Raw genomic sequence first — 15,398 nt, 5'->3', positions numbered from 1 at the left:
CAAGCCCAGCCCAAAATGTTTTGCTGCCTGAGGAACAAAGGACAAGATGGCACCCATTCTGTTCCATGTACAGAAAGTGACTAGGCTGGCTGTTGAATCTTACTTCAACATTGGCAATGGGGAAGTGAACATAACAGGCTAGTTTAGGGGGTTCACAACATGTGTAACACACACAGCTCTGTCTTCCAAGAGAGGGAAATGGCAAGCGAGCTCAGGAATAATGTCTGGCACCCTGCTGCTGCCCCCCAGCATCTGCTTCCTGTGGGTGTGTGGAATTGCCTTATTCAGCCTAATAGTAGGATTGGTCCTGGGAAGGAAATTTGCAGGATTTCTGTATATTCAATATGCTAGTATTGCTTTTGGTATATAATTCTGTGGTTTTTATCCAATGCTTTTATCCAATCCCATGCAACAGACTTGTGCAATGAAACTTTCACCTCCACAACAGGTTTGGGGGCATGTCAGGAGAGGAGAGGAGAGGAGATGAGAGGAAGCAAAACTCCAATTGCATGAGAAGAACACCACTTACGCAGTATTGGATACAATCCTGTGTATTTTGTACACAACAATTCATGACGCTGCTCTCACCTGATCAATCCTCTTATGTTTCCTAAAAGAGTCTGGCATTAATAAATGTTCTTAGAAGAACATCCAGTAACCAGGTGTCCTTTAAGCAATCAATGATGCTAGTCTGTCTGGAAATACCGGTACTTAAAAAGCAATGGCTAAGCTTCCATAGAATGATATAATTTATTAGGGTTTTATCTAATTCTGTAATTAAAAAAACCTCCCAAAAACAGAAAAGCTCCAAAACCTATATGATACAGGATTGTGTTTCTCATTTATTCTGCCTTTTAAAAAGAGTAATAGTTTTTCCTGTCACAGCTGGATTTTTAAAGTCCGTTGTTTGATAGTAGCTTCCTTGTAATCATAGCCTTAGGCTATGCACACATGCTTGAGAGGGAAGCCTTGTTGGAGAGAACAGGATTTACTTGCCAGGAAACATGTTAAGAGTATATTTACAATTGCCTTTATTGTAAGCGAAGTGTGTGTGTGTTAAATGTTTTCCATCCATTTCAAAAATAAAAAAAATAAAAATACCGTATTTTTCGCCCCATAGGACACACTTTTTCCCCTCCAAAAATGAAGGGGAAATCTGGGTGCGTCCTATGGAGCAAATGCAGGCTTTCGCTGAAGCTTGGAGAGCAAGAGGGGTCGGTGCGCACCGACCCCTCTCGCTCTCCAGGCTTCAGGAAGACATCCGCAGCCTAGGCAGCCCTGCGGGAGTTCCCGCAGGGCTATCTAGGCTGCGGATAGCAGTCTGCTTCCCGGAGCGCTGGGCGCGCTGAAAGCAGAGTCAGCCATGACTGGACCTAATGGTCAGGGGTCCCTTTACATATTAATGCATAGCATGCAGCTACATGCCATGCTTTTCTCTTATTAGCTGAGAACTGCAGCTAATGAATCTTGTTCTCTGGTGCTCCTTAACGACACTTCATATTATGGAAGGGTCAGTTTCATACCTGTCTCCGAGTATAGGAAAGCATTTATGCTTGCTCATTTTAATGTGCTGTTTGCTGTGCTGTTAAGTGGATGATTCAACAAGATTCTGGTTAAAAATGGTTGGCGTTTCTGTTGAGCTGAAGCAATAGAGTCTGTTGTTCACGGTCTTTTGCGTAGGAACCTGCATAACAAGTATGGAGAGAGGCTGGTTTTCCCTCTATAAAGCACATTTTCAGGGAATTTTGAAAGCCACATTGCTGAGAAGTTTGCAAAAAGATTGTGTGTTGGCTGTTTGGGGGAGATATTTTGATGTATTCATTTTAAAGCTTTATTTAGCTGTATGTTTCATTTTAACTACCTGTATGTTTTATTTGTGTATTTTTTTTGAGTAATTTGTGTAATTTTATTGGTCTGCGGTCATAATAAACAGCAACAACTTTCATTGCCAGCAGAGGAGGCCAAACTGTTGTATGGATTGCATTGTGTAGGGAGGGAAGTTTATCCCTAGTCTGTTGAGCTATTCTCCCCTACCTACCCCAGATTAGCTCCCTGTGTAGCTACGAGGATTAGGAAAACAAGATCTGATTCATACCATTGGGAACTTTTTTCTAAGTCCTGTAGCTGCCTGGACGATGATTGTCAGGGAGGTCACGCCTGGGAAGGGGAGGAAGAGAGAATCCCACCCTTCACTGCACATTACAATCCCAATAATGATCTGCCCCACATTAAAGGAAAACAAGGAGGCACAGGACCTTGCTGTGTTTCAAGTATAACATGTAGTTTGATTCATACTAATGTTTAAAACACTATATTATACAGTTTGGGCAGTATAAGAAAATGTAGGCAGCTGCCTTGTAATGCATTTTTCATGTAAGTCTGTTTTTTATCCATTTTTGCAAACTGCTTGAAATGTAGATGCTAATTATACTAATTGCGTTATAGTTTACTTTCTGCACTTTTCCCCACACCCCTTTTTTTCTTTGACCACTTTATTTACAAATGAAATTCTTCTAATAACATATTAATCATAAAAAATAAGAGGTTCATAATGTGGTTTCATACACACATTTATTAGGGAAGCAGAACTGGTGACCTTCATAAATTTCAGAATGGGAGCACAGGTGGGGAAAGAAGGCTTCAGATTATCAAGCAGATTAACAGCAGCTGCTTCTGTAGCAAAGGCTAATTTATAAAAGGAGAGAGACAGGGTTTCACCTCTAGAACTCAGCTTGCTTGCTATGCCTTTGGGTGCAAAAGTTGGCTGTGGAGGGGCAAGTTGAGTTGAGTGCTCATGTGTGGAGATAGGGAGACAGAGCTAAGGTTGAACAGCCAAGCCCAGCTCCTCACTGTGTAAGTGCTGGATGAGAGCATATAGGGTTGTGATGAAGCCAGATATTGACTCTCCTTGCTCTTGCTTGCAGGAGTCAAATAGGGGTCCCTCAAAAACTGTATCATGGTGGAATAGGAAGTGCTTACCTAGCTCATCTTGGACTGGTGCAAACCATTTCAGACATATAGAAGAACCTTTGGAATCTGCTTATCCGAAGCGTCCGGTCTTCAGACTGATGGAGATCAAATTCTGCTGGAGTGAAACTTGGAAATAGACTTGAGTGGTGGGCTGACTATGTCCACAATTCCAATGAGTTATAGATGGATCAGACTCACCTTTACAGATTCTTGTTCCAGACGTCAGCTCTTCTCTGCCCCTTTCTGAAGTAGTAAGTTGTCTGTAACTGCAGCAGTTGGGCCTTCTTGCAGGCGCTCTCAGTTCCAGAGAGCCAGGACACCATGTGAAGAGTGATAAAACATAGCTAGCTATACTTGCAACCTCTAACCTCCTTGCACATGAGGACCTGCATCTGGTAACTTCCTACAATGCATTGTCTGTGGGTCTGCTGTTGAAGAGGATGTGGAAACTTCAAAGCATGCAGAGCAGAAGTCTAATTCTTATATTTTCTTCATTTTTTTCAGAAATAAGGAATGGAAATTTGAAAGCCATTTTAGGGCTGTTTTTCAGTTTGTCTCGTTATAAACAGCAGCAACACCAACAGCAACAATACTATCAGTCTTTGGTAGAGCTACAGCAGCACGTCTCTCATTCTCCACCTCCTGCTGATATTGGCCAGCCCAAAACACAGCAAGATATGCAGTCCAGGTAGGTCAGATAAAATATGCAGTTAAAGTGCTTCCATGTTGTAATGGTTTTCAAGGTCTCCTGAATGGGAAATAATTGTTTAGAAACCAATTCCAAATATTTGTCTACTTGGAATTAAACCTAAATTCAATTTGACTGGGGAGTAAGTGTGCATTGCAGCCTTAGGTTGCATTCACACAAACAGTTACTTTAACTTCTCTGTTGTTCCCAATGACAGTAGCATGAATGACATGGCGTGATGAGTTGGGTAAATTTATAAACAAATATCTTACACATTGAGGGGATCAACCTGTGAAATGCGAAATGAGATACAGAGTAAAGAAATAAGAATATGGATTCTTCTAACTCTTGTGTGTTGCAATGTTTGTTGTGAAAACATTACAGGGATAAGGCCTATTCTTCCCCTTCCTAGAGTTATTTTTACTACACAGAATAGCATGACTATGGCATAAATAGTGTAATACGGAAGTACTCTGGGCTGTCACAACACCATATAATTGAACATTATCTTCTCTGGGAGAGCAAGAAAGCACCCAGTTCTTAAAACACAACAGAGATTACTTTTCTGAATAATATGCACTGTTTGTTTACATTCTTATAAATGGAGTAATACACTCCAAATATGCATTTATCTTTTAGTTTACTGAACATGGTTCGTAGAAGGTATAATAAATGGTAACTGGAAGTCTACTGACCTAGGCTTGTAAAGTACTCTGTTATATCACTGTTAGTGCTGTCAAGAAAATTCAAATCTGGATTATCAACAGGGGATAATCAACAGGATTTTATTTATACAGTGAAACATATTTCTCTAAATCATTCTGTAAGAATAGTAACACAACACACAGATGATTAGACTTTGGTAAGCATGAATAAAGAATACACTTCATAACACTTATTTTAATATAATTCATGGTTAGAACAAATCTGCACATTTTGTGATATATATTTAATTGAATACAACATGTTGCTTTGTGTAAATTTTTCACTCATCTTCTTTTCAGTGCTTTTGAAGAGTAAGGAGTTGAATTAAAAAGTGTTTCTCTCTCGTTCCTTTTTTCTGCTTTAGCTATTGAAATGCAATCTACAGTGGGATAGTTGGCAACAGGTGTGCACTGTTTTCCCAATGAAGCGTAAAGTCATTAGGAAAAGTGCCTTGCGGCTCATGACACTATAATATTGCAATAATTACATTGGGTAGTACTTGCATTGCAGTCAATGTAGTTTCCCAAGGGGCAATTGGTTCTTTGCAAGAGGCTGGGGCCAAGTGGGAAGAAGAAACACTCCCCCCTTTTACTGTGGCTGGAGCAGCATTGCTACTTCTGGCCCAGCTGGTAAGCGTGTTTTAAAAGGAAGATGAAAGGGCTGCAGGGTGGGGTGATTGAGGGTAGCTGGGATGGGTTCAAGAGATACAGAGGAGGGAGGATAAACGAGGCTAAATTGTGATTGGCTTGGAAATGAACTGAATCATTTCCCAAAAATTAAATTGTTTTCATTCATCCTAACATTTGCAGATAGTTTGTCTTAATTTGTGTTTGAATGTGCATGTATAGTATTCATAGTGGACACTATATTGCTGAAAATAGTTGTATTTGGTATATTACAATTAGAGTTGCATTGTCTGGGATGTATTCCCTGCCCCCCCCCCCAAAAAAATAAAAGGAACATTGAGATTCCTTATGTTACTTTGAATACCTTTCATCAGGTAGAATCATTTAATGTAATGACTGTAACTTTAAGAGTGCACAGTAAAAAGATGTCTCACACTGATCTTGATGTATTGGAATATGAAGATCTATTGAGCCGTTCCTCGTGGTCCAATAAAATAGGGTAAAAATGTGGCCTGGCACTATGGTTATGTTTCTCTGTGAGGGAGTGTAGATTGTAAAAACATTAATCAGAGTAATTAGCCTTTGCTTGGCCCTTGATCAGTGTAGATCATTGTAGAGGCTGACAAGCATATGGGAAGTTCTCCACTGAGAAGAATGTGCATTTTCCAAAGGCTGGGGGGGTGGGGGGAGATCACTTTGTCTGATGCACTAAGGAGAACTGGGATCAGGCATAGGAAAACTTGGCCCTCCAGATGTTTTGGGACTACAATTCTCATCACCACTGACCACTGGTCCTGTTAGCTAGGGATGATGGGAGTTGTAGTCCCAAAATATTTGGAGGGCCGAGTTTGCCTATGCCTGAGTCTTGGATGGTAAAACAGAGAGGATGCATGAATTATTCAGTTTCCCCGTGAAATGTGCAAAGTAGGGGCTTATTTTTGTTCATATGCCAGTAGAGCTAACATATGATGTTTCTTCAGAGATGTGTGAATACATTCACACTTTGCATGTTCAAAGAAGGTGCAATGAGAGGAAGTTAGCATATTAATCTGCATCTAAGTAGCTTTGTATCTTTCCAGTGAGGAACCTTCTTTATATCCAGGCTGTTAATATTGCTGTGGTTGTCAAGGAGTTGTTGCAGTACAGCTCCCATCTTCCTTAGACTGCAAAGAATGCCAAGGAGTCAGGGATGATAGGAGTTGTAGTTTAGCAACATCTGGAGGATATAATGTTGACTGCCCCAAATCCATCCAGATAAATATGAAAGGAAAGGGTGTTTTACAAGAGAGACATTTTGGCCATCAATAAGCCTTTGTTTCTGAGAAAGGAATGAAAATAGTTATATTTAACAGTTCTGCTGAATTCTCCTTTTCTACATTTCACTTGCGAGTTAGTCACGGATTCATTTTCGTTTATTTTACACATACACAAAGGTCACAGCGCTGATGGCCTTATTTATACCTGTCAGCAGAAATGCATGGCAACAATGATTATATTATATTTTATGACATATTTTGCTAGTTTGTTTTATCATTGCAGCATATATCTAAGCTTGCCATGGCGATGATCTTTCAACCACCCAGATGCTAAGGGAAAACACATGTACATGAAAGTTTTGTCCCATTTGTGGATTAGTCGGTAACTGATTTCAAGAAGCTGTCAGCAAAATTCCTAAATGCAGGCAAACCAACATTATCACATATAGAAATAGTGGTCGCAGCTTGACAGCCAGATGGATTTGCTTAATTCATTAAAGTTCACCCTGTGTTACTTTAGAAAAGCAAATATATTTGGCTGGTTGGTACTTATGGCTGGTTTTTTGTAGGTAATGTTTTACTTTGCTCTTTCACAGAAAAAGCAAAGAGAATAATGACTCTCACTGGACTATCCGTTCTTGTGAGTTTTTTTGAAGCCAATCAACAGCCTGGTTCACATGTAACACTAGGACAAACCATGACTAAATGAGCAAACATACAACTGCATGGAGCAAAATTCACAGTTGTTTGACCCTTCCTTGGTCTTCCTCCTGCTGCTCTTTTCAGAGCCAAGCCATAGTTTGGTTTAGCATTATGTCCAAGCCCAGTGTCATACCTTGGCTTGCTCCAGACAAGTCATGAACCATAGCTAAAGTTCATTTTTTTATTTACTGCATGCTGTTTGTATAGGGAGGAACTACCAGTATCTCTGTTTCGTCTGGTATGAGCTTTTTTTTGATTGATTGATTGATCCTCATCCAGCCCATTATCACAGTGATTCAGCACATCTACCACCTTACCTGCTGGATAGTAAAAATAAATAACAAATTTCTGTATTTATAGATTAGGTTCATTGAGTGAATTGCTTTTATCATGGGTGGACTACCTGTGACTCTCCAGATATTGGAATCTAGCTCCCATCAGCCTCAGCCAGCATGGATAGAGATCAAAGATGAAGGGTGCTGGGTCCCCTCTGTCTACTCTTTGTTTCCTAATTTTGGTTATTAACTTTTAAGTTCTCAGTCAATAGGATAATCCATTTTCATTCTATCCCACAAGTTTCCCTAGGAGCCTTTTGTGGTGGACTTTGTCCAATATGTCTAACATATCCAAGTACATTGTACTGAATGGTGCTGACCGGTTCTGATGTTGTAGTGACTGTGTCTTTAAGGAAGGAGTCGAATGCAGTAGGAAACCCAACCAGATGTTGACAGACTACAGCCCCCATTATCCATGACTGTTGTCAATTCTAGCTGGGGTTGATGAAAGCCTGGAACCTTTACATTTTTGGGGTGGGGCCACAGGTTCCTACACCTCAACATGCACATGTTAAATAAACAAAATAACTACTAGGATTACAATTATGACTGTGTGCATAAATACTGTTACAAACTTTACTGTTTGGAGGATGTTACTTGTAGACAAATTTATCCAGCAGGACAGAGGCTGTAGCCAATTCCTGCTTCCCTAGGCAGGGGCTGGGAAGGGGTTACAAACTTTACTGTTTGGAGGATTACAGATAGGTAGCCGTGTTGGTCTGCCATAGTCAAAACAAAAAACAAACACAAAAAAAGGAATTTTTTTGGAAGGAATTTTTTTTTGTTTGGAGGATGTTACTTGTAGACAAATTTATCCAGCAGGACAGAGGCTGTAGCCAATTCCTGGCTTCCCTAGGCAGGGGCTGGGAAGGGGTAACTATTTGAAACAATACGGAGCTAGGTAAAGTAATAGCCTTGCAACAGAGGGCTCTTTTCCTCATGTCTTGGCTAGGCATTTAGTTGGTTGCTGTGAATGCTGGACTGTGTTGAGATCAACGACTGTCATGTGCAAGATAAGCAAAGCAATTTTACTCTGTGCCCACCAGTTTGTGCATTTTGGCTCTTGCTAATTTTGCCAAGTAAGCAAGACAATGCTGGTATTTCTAAAGCATTCCTGTTTCTTGTGATAACCTCTATGGCACTCAGTTGTCTCCAGTGTAATTGTTCTGTGAACATGAATTCAAGATACAAGTTCACATGCAGATCTAGTAATGGTATGTGTTCTTATTATTTTGTTTTGAATACTGTCTCTTGCCATATATTTTTTCCTCTGTAAAAGGAAACATAACCATATCTAGACATAATCATATCTAGGTTGGTGTAGTTTTTACAGTGCATAATATTTTCATATTCTATCACTTTTATATAAGCTATACATGTGAGATCTCATTAAAAGTGTTGGAAACTAAAAGAGAAAAATTGTATGCTTAAGTTTTTTTGAGCTTTATGGTTAGTTTGAGGATTTTCTTCCCATATAAGACAAAATTGCTCCTACAATTAACAACATATTTGACTTTTCAGATCTTTGGCATATCTGCATTGCTTTGCAACCTGTTTTTAATCCAATAAAGGACTATACTATTTGCTTTATTACCCAAGGCTTCAATAATATATCACAGGCTTCACTATTAGCTTTAGTATTCACCACAGGCTAGTATTCTTCCCTTATGATTCTTGATGACATGAGTTTAGTGGTGTCTGTTGATGAAATGAGTAGTCTATTGCACTGCAATCTAGACTTTTTCTCCCTTAAGTCACTTTTCAGTAAGTAGCTAGCTGCCTTTGTGAGTCACTCAAAGTACTTTTTCCATTTTCCACATAGAACCATTCTTGCTTCCAGGAAGAGACTGGGGAATAATGCCAGCCTATCACATAGAAACTAATAGTCATCATTTTTATATTCATAATGCCAAGTGATTTGGTTTACACCAAAATTGCAGCCCTTTTTACTTGTTTCACTTTTCCAACAGGCAAGCATAGCCTCAAACTGAATGCTGTTCCAAGTTGTCAGCCTTGCCTCTCCTATTCACCCCTTATCTCCACTCCATATTACCATCTCACGCTGCTGCTGGGGAAAATTAACAAAGTCCAGACAAAACTTTGACCATGCCCATTGATTTCTCTTTCTCTGACAGTTTCCAGAGTTCACCCCTCAATATTAGTGTGAAGGGTGAACTTGCTTAATCAAAAAGGGTAATTTTCTTGCCAAGTAACAAATCCAACATTACAACTTTGCCAAAAGTTCTTTTGATAGTTCAAAATGTTGAAGTATCTTCAAATTTAAACCTGCAGTAGTGTGAGGCCGTCTGAGTGCTTTAAAACCATTTTATTTAACTTCTTTAAATGTAGAAGCCCCCTTTAAGAGACCAGGGAGCACATAGTTTAAAAGTAGGCCCAGAAATGTCCCTGGAAATGGCACTTAGGTCATAATGTAACATTTATTTCCTGATGCTTAATTGGGCTGTGTGTGTAAAAGTTGCCTCCATAGGTTCATGTGGACAGTCTTCTTTCTTCCTCTGCATGCTCCCTGAAAAATAAATAATGCTATTTGATCACATTGAGCCATTTCCAAGGGCATTTCTCGCCCTGCTTTGAAAGTGCGTGGCAAGAACCAGTAGCAGTTGGCAGGGTGGCACAGACTGGAATGGTTTGCTGATCTGGCTTCCCAATGTTGCATGTTGAGGCCAGTTACTGAGAAGGGGATGAGCAGGCCATCGATGGGAAGTTCAGCACAGTGCAAGTGTAATGGCAGGAGCATCAGAGTAGCTCCACTGCTGCTGCCATATCAAGCTTCCTGCTGCCTCCCTCTTGGTGATGACAGTGATGTGCAGCATTGGGAAGTGAAGTCAACAAAACCCACAGTGCCTCGCCAGCCACTACTGGCAAGAAGTATGCTTCCTAGTCTGCCAGAGAGACTTTGACATGCAAGGAAGTTCAAGCTCTAATCTTTATTGGCAAGGAAGTTAAAATAAAAAAGAAATGGTTTGAAAGCCCTCAAATCACCCCATATCACTGTAAGTTCACTACTTTTCTTTCCAACTGCACAGGCACAGAAAATACAAACTAACTTGTAACCAAACTCAGCTTGAAGTATGAAAATATTAAAGTTCATTGGAATTACTTTACATTCAAGAATTACGAACATACTAGATTTGACTTCCAAATGGACAAATGCTGAGTTTCAACAGTGTCACTCAGTATATGTGAACTTGGTTCCAAATCCCTGGACTGCAGCAGTGTTTTCTCTGATGCTGTTAATACTAGCTGTGCAGTGCTAGGACAATCTAGATGAAGCCCAGCTCAGCACTACCTTATTGCGTTCTTCCCATTCTGCATTCCCTCCCGATTGTGTGTTCCTGCAAGCTCTCACTTGTGTAATGGGAAAAGTCAGGCACCTAACTTTCCATCACTTTTGGGGGCAGCAAGGGGTGGCAGCATGAAGGATTTAGTCTTGTGATTCCCAGCTGTAATAAGTTATACAGTCCAGCAACAGTTTCACAAAGTTATAAGTGGTCTAGTTACATCCCTTGTCATATATTCCTGGCCAAATCACATCACATCACTTGTCACTATCATCACCTCTTAGAATTAACCATGCTATGTTCTTTACTAACACCAGCACCTTCCTTTGATTTTCATTTTGTGCATCATTGCTATGCATGTTTTTAGCATAGACTGTGCTTACAGAACACATCGTCATTGTATCCATGTTTCCAAGCCAGTAGTGTTGCATAATAACAGTGGGATGAATGTGTCATAATATAATGAAAAAGTAGATTTGTCTGCTACACAGTGTCATTCTGGTCTGTCATTCTGGTTAGTTCTTCTCACAAAAAAGTTGATTTTAGTAAAACAGCCCTAAAATGCTGTATAAAATCTTTAATGTGCTTTTTAATGAAGTTTGACGGTAACACATGGCACATGGTCCCCATTAATACTTTTGGGTGTCCTTGTAAAGCAGGAATGGGCAAACTGCAGCCCACCAGATGTTGCTGGATTAAAGCTCCCATCATCCATAACTACTGGCCCTGCTGGTTGGAGCTGATTGAGGTTGGAGTCCAACAACATCTGGAGGCCACAAGTTTCCCTTCCCAATAAATAATGGCTTTCTTCAGCAAAGATGATACCCTCAATTAGTGTTGAAAGTGGATGCTTAGATAAAATTTTATGGCATCTACTGCAAAGTTCAGTGCCAGTATTTGTATCTGCAATAAGCTCTGAGTTTGCTCAGCAATGATACATCTTGAGTTTTAACCCAGCTAGAATGTTGACAGTTTACCATGGTCAACATAAAGAACAATATTACAGAAACAAAAGTAGTATCTCCAGTCCCCCACTCACTCCCTTCTGCTCCTGAATCAAAAAAAGCAAGACTTAAACAAGAACATTCTGCCAGAGATTACCATGTGGGGCTGGCAGTTGTGAGTTTTACTTATTCTTATTCACACAAGCAATACATGCCTACCAAAACTCAATAAAATCATTCTTTTTCTCCATCTAAAGCTTGTTTGGTAAATCTCTCTATAGGAACAATTGACCAGATTTGTTGGCACCCACAGTCTTTAGATAAATTGTCCAAATTCTTCCAGTTGTGTGCAACTGAATGCCAATAGAAATGTTCCAGTTCTCCCCATCAAAAATGGCTAACAGAGCTAATTGGGTGCAAAGACTGTTGAGTAATCTCTTGTAAGAATGTCTTTTAAACCATGTGTATGGCTTCTAATAATCACCACATATGGTAGAAGGTTCCAGCCTAGCCACATTTCCTTCAACAGTGTGGTGAAAATAGAGAACTGTTTCTGCTGCACCTCTGGGGTGTCAAGTACCACCTGTGTAAGATCTTAAATGTTATTTCTTTAGTCTTAGGAAAAACAGATAATAGAGGTTTCTTAGTACACACATTGCACCAGTCTGCCCAGTCCAATTCCTTTCCCACATCTTACTCCCATAGGTTTCACCACTCTGGGAATCTGTGGATGGGACAGTTTACAATGCCTTGCATTACAACATAGTCCGTACTTTGAAAACTCATGGTATAATCATTACATTTAATGCATTCTTTGATTAATTTGTTTTCTATCCATGTTCTATTTGCATAACATTAAGTCATCATCTGGTGGTAAGTTTTTGCTTTTTATGCATATTCCAAAAAAAATAATAATTCGTTAATTCAATTTCTCTGTTTCTTCTCATACAGTCTGACAGCCAGATATGCAACTCAGTCTAATCACAGTGGGATTGCAACCAGTCAAAAAAAGCCTTCTAGGTCAGTTAACATCTCTAATTTATTGCTTGCTAGTGATACTTAATGGAGTCACTGCCCACTGGCATTTTATTCTTTAAACCACAGTAGACATTCAACTCTTTATCACCATAGCTTTTAAATGCAAGCTTTGCATAATTTTTAGTTGGCCAGTGGAAAAGCCTTGCCCAAGACTGCAAAAATAACAGCTTTGTATAATAGCTGTAGGGATATCTGTGTGTTGCAACTTAGCATACTGTATGTAAAATAATTGATTTAAATGAGCTGTCAAGTTTCTAGAGGGATTTTAGTGCTCTTATGCTTCTTGCTCAACACACAGACTAGAGACAGACTTGAAGCATATTATTTAGCTCTGCCACAGGGGAAACTTTGCATCTGAACTGTTGATAGAGAATCATACAATGAAATCCACAATTGTCATTCGTACCCACATTGCCCCTTAAAGGTAAAGGTAAAGGTACCCCTGCCCATACGGGCCAGTCTTGACAGACTCTGGGGTTGTGCGCCCATCTCACTTAAGAGGCCAGGGGCCAGCGCTGTCCAGAGACACTTCCGGGTCACGTGGCCAGCGTGACATCGCTGCTCTGGTGAGCCAGAGCCGCACACGGAAACGCCGTTTACCTTCCCGCTGGTAAGCGGTCCCTATTTATCTACTTGCACCTGGAGGTGCTTTCGAACTGCTAGGTTGGCAGGCGCTGGGACCGAGCAGCGGGAGCGCACCCCGCCGCAGGGATTTGAACTGCCGACCTTTCGATCGGCAAGTCCTAGGCGCTGAGGCTTTAACCCACAGCGCCACCTGCGTCCCTGCACATTGCCCCTTACTCTTTGCCAACTTTTGCTGTGCCTCCGCTACCTGTCTGGAAAAAAATTAACAACCTATCATGCACTTGGGTGCCTGAGCTGGGAAGCATCCCATTTCAGGTACTTGGCTAAATAAAGCTTTGTGGCTTTTAATCAGCTGTAGAAGGCTAGCAGCGAGTGAATGATCCAAAGAGGGGTGTAGTAGTCAAGGACATATATTGGCTCAGTTGTGACATCACAGCACCACTGCAAGCTCTTTATTCAGGTTATGTCTGTCTGCTCCCATAATTTGGTTCACAAGTGAATATAAATTCTACTAATCAGTTTTTCAGTTTATTGGCCCAGCTCAATAGAGCAGAAATTGAACTGTATGATACTGTTTATCTTGGTGGAAAACAACTGTAAATTTTAAAATGTAAGCATGTTCAGGAGGGTTGTTAGTGTGGGAAAGGATTAGAACAATACTGCTCAAACTTCACCTTTTGGATCCCTTCTTTACTGCATTTATTAGGCTGCCACTTAAAGCATCCCATAAGTTATTGTCAGAATCTGTCTATTGCAGACCATTCTTGCCTATATTCCTGATTGCTAGTGTAGAGTTTGGGGTCTGCTGCTCATTTTATGTAAGTTGAACCCTAGAATGTGGATATCACATGCAGCCTGGGCACTGCAAGGGTAATATAGTAAGATCAGAAAAGCAATGAATGAGTATTTATGCCTTTATCAGTCTTTTCATTGAGGGACCCCTGACAGGAAGGGCTGTAACACAGTGGTAAAAGCACATAGTTTCCAGGCAGGGCTAGTAAATATTCTGAAGCTCTCAGCCATTGCTAGCCAGTGTAGATGATACTGAATTAAAAGGTCTGACTCAGTGCGACAGCTTCCTATGAAAATAGTTTAAGAACCACTTGGGTAGAAGAATTAGCACTGCTTCAGCCTGAAATGTATTTAATAAAGTATTGTGTGAAATTTCTACTGTTAGGGACAACTTTTGTTTGTGTGGAGCTGGGAATTAAATGAATTGAAACAATGAATTGTCTTTAAATGAAACAAAATCTTAGTCTTAGATGGCTTGCATGTTGATTGCCTGTTCTACCTCCGCCATTGATTGTGACTTCTCTATTATAAACACTAAAATCTGTGCATTTACTTCCTAAAGGAGGACTCCTAGCTCCTCTTGTTTTGTTCAGTCCGTGTTGATTATGTGTAGTTAAAAAATGAAACTTCACATTATTTGCTTTGCAGTTCATTGCTAACAATGAACTATCAGCTGTGTAATCCAATGTATGGCATCAGTTTTCTATTGTAAGCTGAACTGCTGGTGATAGCCTGGAATGAGCTATACCAAAGCACAGTTGTTGTGCACCTGTGGTCATAGGTTTTCAGTCTGCATTTATTGTAGGCTCTCTTGTCTCCTTCACAATTCATCATGTCTGGGCTCTAACAACTGTTTCTTGTCTAATGATATAAATTTATAACAGTGTTTGTACATTTTTGACTAGAAGTATGTTCCTTGTGAATTACCTGTTCCTTTATACTTTGCATTTCCTTTGTTGCTTAAATGATTCTGTGGGAGAATGACTGGAAATGGAATGAAGTGTGTGTGTGTGTGTGTGTGTGTGTGTGTGTGTGTGTGACAATAGCCTTGAGATCTCTTTTCAAGTATTACAAAGGCGCTTTTGGGCTGTTTCCCGCCTCGTTTTCTTAACTGGAATATAGGGAGGGAGGTACCTGAGAAATATGGTTATTAATACAGTGGTACCTTGGGTTGCAGACACTTCAGGTTACAGACTCCGCTAACCCAGAAATAGTACCTCAAGTTAAGAACTTTGCTTTGGGATGAGAACAGAAATCGTGTGGTGGTGGTGGGAGGCCCCATTAGCTAAAGTGGTCCTCAGGTTAAGAACAGTTTCAGGTTAAGAACAGACCTCCAGAACGAATTAAGTTCTTAACCTGAGGTACCACTGTATAAGCAACTGAATTTTAACATGCATTTTTGTATATTTGTAAATTAACTGGATCCGTAGCCATAGATTGGTTGTTGTTGTTAAT

General features: G+C 40.2%; 1 protein-coding gene across 8 annotated transcripts in view; it reads left to right on the top strand.

Annotated features, from left to right (window-relative positions):
* Nucleotides 1-15,398, top strand: part of NAV3 (neuron navigator 3) — a 436,309-nt gene that overhangs the window by 279,328 nt on the left and 141,583 nt on the right. For 7 of the 8 annotated variants that reach the window (XM_079991796.1, XM_079991792.1, XM_079991795.1 and 4 more), the window contains 2 exons: nt 3,475-3,658; nt 12,480-12,548. In XM_079991796.1, the coding sequence (XP_079847922.1) occupies nt 3,475-3,658; nt 12,480-12,548 (253 nt within the window). The remainder of the gene's footprint in view (nt 1-3,474; nt 3,659-12,479; nt 12,549-15,398) is intronic. The other variant, XM_079991797.1, reaches the window with a different exon arrangement.

Source organism: Podarcis cretensis (genome assembly GCF_951804945.1).
Source record: "Podarcis cretensis genome assembly, chromosome: 10".
NCBI lineage: Eukaryota > Metazoa > Chordata > Lepidosauria > Squamata > Lacertidae > Podarcis > Podarcis cretensis.
The sequence above is the reverse complement of the archived record's forward strand: the minus strand, read 5'-3'. Positions and strand labels throughout refer to the sequence as shown.